Below are 11,126 nucleotides of genomic sequence, written 5' to 3'. Positions count from 1 at the left end.
ACTCCATCTCAAAAAAAAAAAAAAAAGAAAAGAAATGATATGAATTCATTAAAATATGTTAAGACTTGCTTTATTGTCCAGCATATGGAAACTTTTTAATAAATGTTCCATGTGTAACTCAAATGAACATGTATTCTGCTGTTTTGAGGTAATTGTTCAATATATATCCATTAGGTCAAATTTGCTGATTATATTAATCATATTTTCTATATCCCTAGGGATTTGGGATAGAGATGGTTATCTGCTTGTTCTATCACAAGAAAGATGTGTTCAATTCTCCCTTAACTGAAAAGAACCTACTGAATACCCAGCACAATGACTAAAAATAGACCAACACCAACACACATCAGTATGAAATTTCACAGCACTGTGGAAAAAGAGGAGTGCCTAAAAATTCCCAGACAGAATTTAAAAAATTGTATACAAAGGATGAAAAACCAGCATAGCACTGAATTTCTCAATAGCAATGAGAAAATGAAGTAATGCCTTGACAACTCTGAAGGAAAAGTATTTCCAATCTTGACTTTTATACCTGGACAGTCCTTAATTATGCAGACCAAGTACGGTGACTCATGCCTATCAACCTAGCACTTTGGGAGGCCGAGGTGGGTAGGTCACCTGAGGTCAGGCATTCAAGACCAGCCTGGCCAACACGGTGAAACCCTGTCTCTACTAAAAATACAAAAATTAGCTGGGTGTGGTGGCAGGCGCCTATAATCCCAGCTACTCGGGAGGCTGAGGCAGGAGAATCACTTGAACCCGGGAGGTGGAGGTTGCAGTGAGCTGAGATTGTACCACTTCACTCCAGCCTGGGCAAAAGAGCAAAACTCCATAAAGAAGAAAAAAAAAAAAAAAAAAGAATTATGAGGCATTTTCAGACATGCAAGTTCTTAAAAAATTTATACCTATGTGTGTTCACTGAAATAAACTAGAAGTTCCTGGAAGATATTCCCACCAAAACAAGAAGGTAAATCAAGACAGATATATGGTCAAAACACTGGTTGGGGGAAGGGAATCCCAAGATGGTTGCTATGTAGCATATATATAGATTAACCACCTATCTAGACTGGAACAACTTGAAGGGCTTTAGGAAAATCTTCAAGAAGATGACTGGCAGAATAGCAAATGCGGTAGAATACACAACTAGGGAGGAGGCTAGGGATAAGTTAGCAGTAAGTATCTGGAAAACCAAGCCATCAAACAAAAAAGACAGTTATTAATTTCAGAGAAAACAAAAAGTTGTTTAGAAAGCAAAAGTAATCATATTACACCATAGCCCAGTTACCAATGTTATTTATATAGTCATAATAGCATAACACTGAATAATGATCTAAGCAAAATCGTAACATAACTATATTTGAAGAATGGGAAGATAATGAGAGGATAAGGAGAGACTGCAGAGAAGGGAGATGATTGGGTAGTAGTTAGTAAAGAATTTAAAAGAAAGCTAGATCTTCTTCTTTCATAGTAAAAGTCAATATATAAGGTCTGAAATTTAAAAAATTAAGTAGCCACAATTAGAGATGCTGCTGTAAATATTTTTAAAAAGCTACAAGAGTTGAAAGGTTGAAGTAGCCTCTGAGAAGTGAGGGCTAAAAAAATACTATTTTTCAAAATTAGCCTGACTACTCATATATATACAGAATACAGAAATAGATTTCTTTAAATCTATAATAAAATACAGAAACTAGATTTTTAAAAATCTATAATAAAAATGTATACATCAGAAGGGTGAGCAGTCAGAAAATTAAGAATGTTTACAAAGTAATCTAAAATCAGTTTCAACCTGAAATACTTTTCAGGTTGTTGTTAGAGACATGGTGTTGCTCTGTAGCCCAGGCTGGAGTAAAGTGGCACAATCATACCTCACTGTAGCCTGGAACTCTTGGGCTCAAGTAATCCTCCTGCCTCAGCCTCCTGAGAAGCTGGGATTACAGGCGTGTGCCACCATGCCCAGTTAATTTTTTATCATTTATAGAAATGGGTTCTCACTGTGTTGCCCAGGCTGGTCTGGAACTCAGACTCAAGTGATCCTCCCACCTCAGCCTTCCAAAGTGCTGGGATTACAGGTGTCAGCCACTATGCCTGGACTGACTTCTTCTGGAACAAAAACAAACTACTATACATGAGTTTTCTCAATAAGAAAAATATTACACTCCCTTAATTTATTTAACTCATACTTATGCACTTGTTCAGACACTTTCTCAACACTGTTTGAAATCTCAGGAACTCAGGTATTTCACGTACTCACCAAGATGCTGATTTCCGAGTAATATAGCAAATCTTGGTCAGCAAAAGTTCCAGCAGATACCCTCGGTGAGAGTCTCCCAGCATATGTAATTCATCGACAACCACCATTCCTAAAAAGATTTTCCAGATACTAGGTTTTTACAGAATCTCACATCCACGAAGAATTTTTTTCCAACTTTTATTTCACTGTATTTTATTTCCTTTATATCAACTTTTATTTTAGATTCAGGGGGTACATGTGCAGGCTTGTTACCTGGGTATATTGCGTAATGCTGAGGTTTGGAGTACGAATGATCCCATCACCCAGGTACTTAGCAATAGTATCCTATTATTAAATAGTTTTTCAACCCTTGTTCCCTTCTAGTAGTCCCCAGTTTCTGTTGTTGCCATCTTTATGTCCATGAGTACTCAAAGTTTAATTCCCACTTACAAGTGAGAACATGTGGTACTTGGTTTTCTGTTCCTGCATTAATTGGCTTAGGATAATGGCTCCAGCTGCATCCATGTGGCTTTGCTACAAAGGACATGATTTCATTCTTTTTATGACTGTGACAAGAAGAAATTTAAAAGACTCAATACCTTATATCACACATTGATATAAGATATAATACATTGCAAGTGATGCAAATTTCAAACCATAAATCAAAAATCATATTCCTTATAATGGGCAATTCTTTTCCAAGATGTTTCAGGTATTACAGGCAGCTGTACTACAAGGTATACTGGATCTAAAAATCAATTATTAGCTTACTTAGGGCTAAACAAACCCAGGGAAAACTGCCTCTCATCACTCTTCTAAACTGGCAACTTCACTGAAATAAACATACAGTCAAATATCAAAGACATCTATGTCAGTTTTCAGTGTATTGACTTTTCAATGGGAAAACATATATACTCATGTTGGAAAGTAGCTTAGAAAAAAACATAAGAGGGTCCAGAAGAAAAAGACAATTTTAACAGATTTTTAATATGGTAGGCTAGTGAGTCACTATACTGCAAAACAAAAATATGATCACAATGTCCTTCACTACTTGGAGAATTTAACCAATGTATATACTTGGAAAAATTCTTAAGAATTACTGAAAATTCAGTGTCAACCAATACTTTCTTAAAACATTTTCATAACAACATAGTTTCCACATGCACTGGTATTCTCCCCATCCCAAATTCTCCCCACCAAAAAACAACTTTCCGGTGAAAAGGAATTTGAGGAGACAATAGGGAACTTCCTAATGACACATGATGTTCTTTTTCCTATCAATAATCTATCTCCAAAATTGTACTGTCTAATGAGTTATTTTAGCACTTATTCATTCATTCACCAAAAAAAAAAAAGTATTCTGCCTACCGTGTGCCAGGCACTGTGCTAGGTACATCAGAAATAGCACTTACTAGGGTCTATTGCAACTCTCAAAATTTAAAGTCCAATGAGGTCACAAGTAATAAGACAATTCTGATACAAATCAATTGCAATTTCTCTCTCCAAGCTTTATGGAACATAGCCCATGTCTGATTCCCACCCTCCACCCCTACCCTACCATAACTTTACCATGGTATTTTTAAGTGTACCACGTTCTCAACAGGTAGCTGATATTCTTGCTACTTCTGCTGCTGAAATCCTTCTATGCCTGTTGCTACCTCTACATAATGGCCTTTCCATAATGGCAAAAAAAATGCATTAAGATAGAAAATCTGGCCAGGCGCGGTGGCTCAAGCCTGTAATCCCAGCACTTTGGGAGGCCGAGACGGGCGGATCACGAGGTCAGGAGATCGAGACCATCCTGGCGAACACGGTGAAACCCTGTCTCTACTAAAAAATACAAAAAACTAGCCGGGCGAGGTGGCGGGAGCCTGTAGTCCCAGCTACTCGGGAGGCTGAGGCAGGAGAATGGCATGAACCCGGGAGGCAGAGCTTGCAGTGAGCTGAGATCCGGCCACTGCACTCCAGCCTGGGCGACAGAGCGAGACTCCCTCTCAAAAAAAAAAGATAGAAAATCTTCCCAGAATCCCAAGCTCAAATAGAGTGTCAGTTTCTTTAGCTTCCTACCATTTCCATGCTAAATGGTAGACTCTAGGTCCAAGCCCAAAATAGACATCATAGCAGCAGAATATAGTAACAAAAACACATACACACTAACTGCAAAATGGCTTATCTGGCCCAGCAGGCTTCCTTCTATTCCTGGTAAAGTTTAGATAAGAAAGAAGCAAGGAGAAGTTATTGAGGGCTTAAGGACATCCTCTACATTCTGTAAAGTACAAAAATGCAACATAATGGAGTCAATAACAGCAGCAGGACACAAAACTTATAAACACAGCATTCCTAACATTACAGATGTCAATTCCCGCCTCCAGAAGTAGACAACAGAAAAACAAATGGGACCTACAGAAATCACAACAGCTCCACTTCATTCCATCAAAAATAACAATAGAAAGCATTTACTTATTTTCTAACTTTCTTACCTAACAGATCCATCTTATTTTCCTCTATGAGGCGATTGATCAGACCATTGGCTCTCTCAATTGTGCAGACTGCAATATCCAATGAAGAGAAATGCCTTGATGGAGAGGTGCTGCCCATATAACCGTCTACTTTTATTCCTACTTCCTGAAACAGACTCTGAATTGAGTAAAAAGGAACAATACAGGTGAAAAAACTTGGAAATTCAAGAGTTATAAACTGGTTCTATCCCAGAACATGGACATAACTATCTAAGGACATCTACCAGATTACTGTCATCAGTTGTTTCTGGCCAGGACACACTGGTTCTTTTTAGATCATATACTAAAAATATAAAGTTTAGAACTGACAAAACTTACATTTCTGTTAAGAGTCAAATAAAATTATGCAATTTTAATGACAGCATAATAATCTAAAAAGTTCTAAGAGCTATTTATAGGAATTAAAATTGGAGAAAAACTACCTTAAGCACTAACATTTTTAATCTAATAAATAGCAAGAAACTAGTTATAACACTTTAAGAAACAAATTTATACTTTATGAGGAAAATAGTCTCATTATCCTAATGACCAATTTTTTAATGTAATTGGAAGAAAAGCTTTTAAAAGTCAAATTCAGTGGGATTTTTATAATTTTTTTTTTTTTTTAGTTTAACTTTTAACTAACATACCTTTCAATAAAAAGGATCCTTTCATCATTTTGTTACTTTGGGTCTAAGTTGAGTGATGTTACCATGTAGGACCAGCTTTGTTGGCTATTGTGCCTCTGAAATAACTGTTAAAAAGATTTATAGAACCATAGAAATTTAGAGCTATTCATTCAATAAAATTTTCCTGAGTGTTTACTGAGTTAACCCACAGTGCTAAGGATTAACATCCTAATTTTACAAATAAAAAAACTGAGGCCCAACAGGTTATATGCCTGGCCTAAAGACATAGTGAGTCGCAAAACTGGGACTAGAACCCACATTTCTTTAACAATCAGTATAACTTTCCATTCCAAAAGCACATATTTTTCACTGCAGAAATCACAACAGTAAATTTATTCCACTTAATAAAACACTGTATTTGTGAAAATGCCCTAAAAACTGTGAGCATCATATTGATGTAAACTACTATTAGTCATTTCTGCAGAACAGAGGAACAGATCACATACCTGGAGCTTTACATAAGCACCAATGGATCTTGACCTTCATCCCCTAAATACTACTAAATAGACCTCAATTAGAGCAGGATATGCTTCCTTAAACACTCTTTCCTTTCTATGCTTCAGTCTAGTCCGACTGTTCAATTAAATGCTGATTCTTAATGTGCATGTTTATATGCTAGTTTAAGTATTTTGTTTATTTCCTAAGAAAAGGTTTACAAATTTTTACACAATTTTCACCAATTATTCTTTTGATTTGATGGCCCCTTCTCCTTAATAATAATTTTTTTTAAGTTTCCTTCTGTAATTTTTTTTAATTTTTTTCTTTTTTTTTTTTTGAGACAGAGTCTCACTCTGTTGCCTAGGCTGGAGTGCAATAGTGCAATCTCGGCTTACTGTAACCTCTGCCTCCCAGGTTCAAGCAATTCTCTCACCTCAGCCTCCCGAGTAGCTGGGATTACAGGTGTGCGCCACCACGCCCAGCTCATTTTTGTATTTTTAGTAGAGATGGGGTTTCACCATGTTGGCCAGGCTGGTCTCGATCTCCTGACCTCAGGTGACCCGCTCACCTCAGTCTCCCAAAGTGCTGGGATTACAGGCGTGAACCACCACACCCGGCCCCCTACTGCAAATTTTTAATGCTTTTAGCAGTCACCTCTTAAAGTTACATGGGATGCAATAAAGAAACTTTGTTTTCCACTTGCTTTTATAATTCTATTTCAAATGAATGAAACCAAGGCTGCCAATAATGAGACTTTCACTATTTCTAACTTAGTAAAAAACATTACCTGGAGGTAGTATTTCTTCTCTTTAGCCACAGAAACAAAGGGAAGAATAAACAAAGCTTTCTTCCGCATTTCCAAAACCCGCTTCAAAATAAGTAACTCTGCCACAAGAGTCTTCCCAGCACTTGTAGGAGCTAAAACATGATTATTCCACAATATTATAAGAAAAAAGTAATATTTGGTACAATTCATTAATAAATGTTTTAAGCCACGTGTAGTACTACAGAGCCTAAGGCTAATGGATCACTAAGGGCCCAACAGCACTTAAAATCTTTACACACTGAAATGCCCTTTACTTTAAACCAGCTGTCTTAATAGCCTCAACTAAAAACAGTGTAAACAAATCTTTATATCAGCAATATATGATGACTACTACTGAGTACCTAGTTTATACCTAAAGATCCTTTCCTTTAAGTATCAAATGGGTAAAAGGCCCGCTTTGAGGAAGTAGATGAACAACTTTATTATGATAGGAGCTACGATCGAAGTTGAGGAAAAGGGCTGGGCGCGGTGGCTCACGCCTGTAAACCCAGCACTTTAGGAGGCCGAGGCCGGGGGATCACTTGAGGTCATGAGTTTGAAACCATCCTGGACAACATGGTAAAACCCCATCTTTATTACTATAAAAATAAAAAATAATAATAGCCGGGCGTGGTGGCAGGCACCTGTAATCCCAGTTACTCCAGAGGCTGAGACACAAGAATCGCTTCATCCTGGGAGGCAGAGGTTGCAGTGAGCTGAGATCACCCCACTGCACTCCAGCCTGGGCGACAGTGAGAGATTTCGTTTCAAAAAGAAAAAAAAAAAGAAAAGAAAAGAAGTGGAAGAAAAGGAGTTGCAAGGAATCTTACAGAAAGAAAACAGAATTTATGAGAAGGTAAGGAAGAAAGCAAAGGGAAGCCGGGGTGGTGGCTGACACCGGCAATCCCAGCACTTTGGGAGGCCGAGATGGGCAAGGTGGTGTGCGTCTGTAATCCCAGCATCTCAGGAGGCTTGAGAATCACTTAAACCCAGGAAGCGGAGGCTGCAGTCACACCATTGCACTACAGCATGGGTGACACAGCGAGACTCCATTCCAGAAAAAAAAAAGAAAGGAAGAGGAAAGGAAGGCCATGCCTAAGAAACAGCATATGGTACAAAGGGCCTACAAGAAATCCTGGCATGTTCAGATGACATAGTAGGTAATTTACTAAGCATGGAGTATAAAGTACCCCAGGGGTATAAAAGAGGAGATATGAAAGTGCCACAAGAAGAATTTATAATTTATAATCCCACTATTTAAGGAGTTTAAACCTTGTTCTGAAAGCAATGTAGTGTGACTGATGAGTTTTATGAAAAGGAGTGACAAGATCATATTTGTACTTTATAAAGATCTCTTTGGACTGGGCACAGTGAATCATGCCTGTAATCTCAAAACTTTGGGAGGATCACTTGAGCCCAGGAGTTCAAGACCAGCCTGAGCAACACAGTGCCACCCCCATCTCTACAAAAAATTGGGGCTGGGTGTGGTGGCGGGCGCCTGTTAATTCCAGCTGCTCGGGAGGCTGAGGCAGGAGAATTGCTTGAACCCGGGAGGCAGAGGTTGCAGTGAGCTGATATTGTGCCATTGCACTCCAGCCTGGGCAACAAGAGCGAAACTTCATCCAAAAAAAAAAAAAAAAAAAGACTACTTTGGCTGCAGGAGCAGGGCAAGATCAGAGGAAAACAATGAATTAGTTTCAAAGCTACTGTATAATCTAGAAGAAAGATGATAATGAACTGTACTAGGTAATGGACCTAAAAACAGAAAGGAGGAGTCAGAAGCAAGAGATACACGAGGTAACAGACACCTGGACTTGGTGATTAATTGTATAAGCTGGTGACCAGAGTTCTGAATGATACCCAAGTTTCAGTTTCAAGCAACTGAAATGGTCACACCACTATGCCACTGCCACTGACTGCGACCTCTTAGCATTTACAAGAATTTTATTTTGTATTTTATTTTTTGTAATGCCCTTTCACAATACAAGTACTTTCTATGTGCCAAAAACTGTTCTGAGTTCTTATATATTAAATAATTTAATCAACCCTAAGTACTACCAATGCACACATACTCACAAACACATATATACTCTCTCACTCTTCCTAAGTAATCTGTGAGGCTGCATAGCCAGCAAGTGATAGCTTTCAAATCCAACCAGTCTAATTCCACTGCCTGAACTTAAATCTGCTGATAATTATTTAATTCTTCCTTACAGCCATAATGAAAAAATCTGTGTGACTCGTAATTTCGGAGAAAACTGACACAAAGGAATTGAATCTTACCAAATGATTAGATTTAAAGTCAGTGTAGAAAGCATGGGTTAAAAATTGTGTATGTCATAGTTGCCCTTGAAAACCCATATAGGGCCAGGCATGGTGGCTCATGCCTGTAATCCCAGGACTTTGGGAGGCTGACTTTGGATCACCTGAGGTCAGGAGTTCGAGACCAGCCTGACCAAGATGGTGAAACCCCGTCTCTACTAAAAATACAAAAATTAGCTGGGCATGGTGGCAGGCATCTGTAATCCCAGCTACTCAGGAGGCTGAGGCAGGAGAATCACTTGAACCCGGGAGGCAGAGGTTGCAGTGAGCTGAGATCACGCCATTGCACTCCAGTCTAGGCAACAGAGCAAGACTCCATCTCAAAAAAAAAAAAAAAAACCCCATAAAAATTGTATATAAAGTATATTACATATTATTTGTATATACAACCCTGTACAAACAGGTCAATTTATAGCTGGGCACGGTGACTCACACCTATAATCCCAGCATTTGGGAGGGTAAGGTGGGCAGATCACTTGAGGTCAGAAGTTCAAGACTAACCTGGCCAACATGGTGAAATCCCATCTCTACTAAAAATACAAAAAAGTAGCCGGGCCTGGTGGCACACGCCTGTAATCTCAGCTACTTGGGAGGCTGAGGCAGAAGAATCGCTTGAACCTGGGAGGTGGAAGTTGCAGTGAGCCCAGATAGTGCCACTGCACTCCAGCCTGGAGCGAGACTCCATCAAAAAACAAAAACAAAAACAAAAACAAAAAACTCAATTAACAAACATATAATGATAATACTCATACCCTGAAAAGCAACCAGGATCAAACAGGGGAAGGGCAGATTTACATCTCCCGTTGTACACTCAGTGGGATATTATGTTTGTTGAGAATGATGGCAGACAGAATTGCCCACTCTTTAAACTGTCATTTTTCTTGCTTCCCCCGTCCCCAAACAATAAAACTTTTGTAACTTAAACATAAATAAATAAAACTCCACTTTTCGCACAGATTTTAAGATTTTCTCTAGTTATAAAGCACTGCCTCATTCACCTTTTAAAAGAGCCACAACTACCTCAATAGAGTATTGTTTACATTCATATCTTAAAAATAGTAATTAATTTACATAAATTTCGATACCTGAATAAACTAAATTCTTTCCTTCCAGGACTTGTCCAAGCAAAAGGCACTCTGCCTGCCATTCGAACATCTTTTTTACACCAAAACTGTGGTATTTTTCCAGAACTGCTTTAGGAAGTCCCCAGTTGGCCAATAGGAGCTTGTCGATTTGGTAGTCGGGAACTGTAGGCTTGCATTCTCCTTTTAGGAAAAAGAAAAAATTAAAAATTTAATTTATTTCTAATATATGAGTTTGACAATTAGCCCTTCACCGTGTGTGGGAATTCCTACATGTTGAAATGAAGCTCTTTAAAGCACATCCTGACTTCAAGAATCTTATGAGAAATTGGCCACGTATAGAAAATAAATTGTTATTTACTGCATATAATAAAAACAATTCCTTAAAAGCCTCAAACAAACAAAAAAGCGTGTAATACACAGTAGATAAAGGGTGCTGGAATTACGGGTGGAGTTGGGGGAAGAGGGCAATATGGAAGCACTACAAAGCTAAGTTAGGTGAGTTTCTATTTATAGTAAGTTTTAGTTCCATGACGACTGCACAACTACCGATTTTAAAAAACTGAGTCGACATCCACGGGACACCCAACCAATCTTATTACGAATCCCTTCCAGCCTTCCTCTGGACGCCAAACAGCCTGTGCCATACTCCAGGCCCAACAATCCCGTCTTAAGGGTCTGTAAGGAGTACTGGGTACTGTGAGGAACGAGCCCCCGAACAGGTGATGGGATTTGGCTAACTAGGAAGTTGTTTCTGTAAAGGTCGAAAGACCCAGAAGCCACGTGAATATTAATACCAGGCGATCACTGAAAACACGCGTATGTCTGAACAGAAAGTGACCTGCCACACCAGGCCCGAGTCACAGAGAAGGGGAGTAGAAGCCCAATGGGGTATGCAGTGAAGCAAGTCCCGTGGGGTGAGGACACCTCCCAACCCATGGCCCGGCGGAGCTGCCCCCGTTGCCCGCGGCCTCCCGGGTTCCTGGAGCACCTGCAGCTGCGGCCGACTGACGGCTGCGGTCCTTCAGGCAGCGACCCAAGCCCGGCGGCGGACTCAGCACG

General features: G+C 39.2%; 1 protein-coding gene across 1 annotated transcript in view; it reads right to left on the bottom strand.

The window, feature by feature from the left end:
• POLQ (polymerase (DNA directed), theta) overlaps nt 1–11,126 on the bottom strand; it is a 149,520-nt gene that overhangs the window by 96,476 nt on the left and 41,918 nt on the right. Inside the window, exons 3-7 of the mRNA XM_011950860.1 lie at nt 11,056–11,117; nt 10,068–10,247; nt 6,643–6,773; nt 4,711–4,867; nt 2,252–2,360 (exon numbers count right to left, since the gene is read on the bottom strand). Of these exons, the coding sequence (XP_011806250.1) occupies nt 2,252–2,360; nt 4,711–4,867; nt 6,643–6,773; nt 10,068–10,247; nt 11,056–11,117 (639 nt within the window). The remainder of the gene's footprint in view (nt 1–2,251; nt 2,361–4,710; nt 4,868–6,642; nt 6,774–10,067; nt 10,248–11,055; nt 11,118–11,126) is intronic.

This window comes from Colobus angolensis, unplaced genomic scaffold (assembly GCF_000951035.1).
Source record: "Colobus angolensis palliatus isolate OR3802 unplaced genomic scaffold, Cang.pa_1.0 Scaffold31, whole genome shotgun sequence".
In the NCBI taxonomy this organism is placed as follows: Eukaryota; Metazoa; Chordata; class Mammalia; order Primates; family Cercopithecidae; genus Colobus; species Colobus angolensis.
This window is presented reverse-complemented; position numbering and strand designations above follow the sequence as displayed.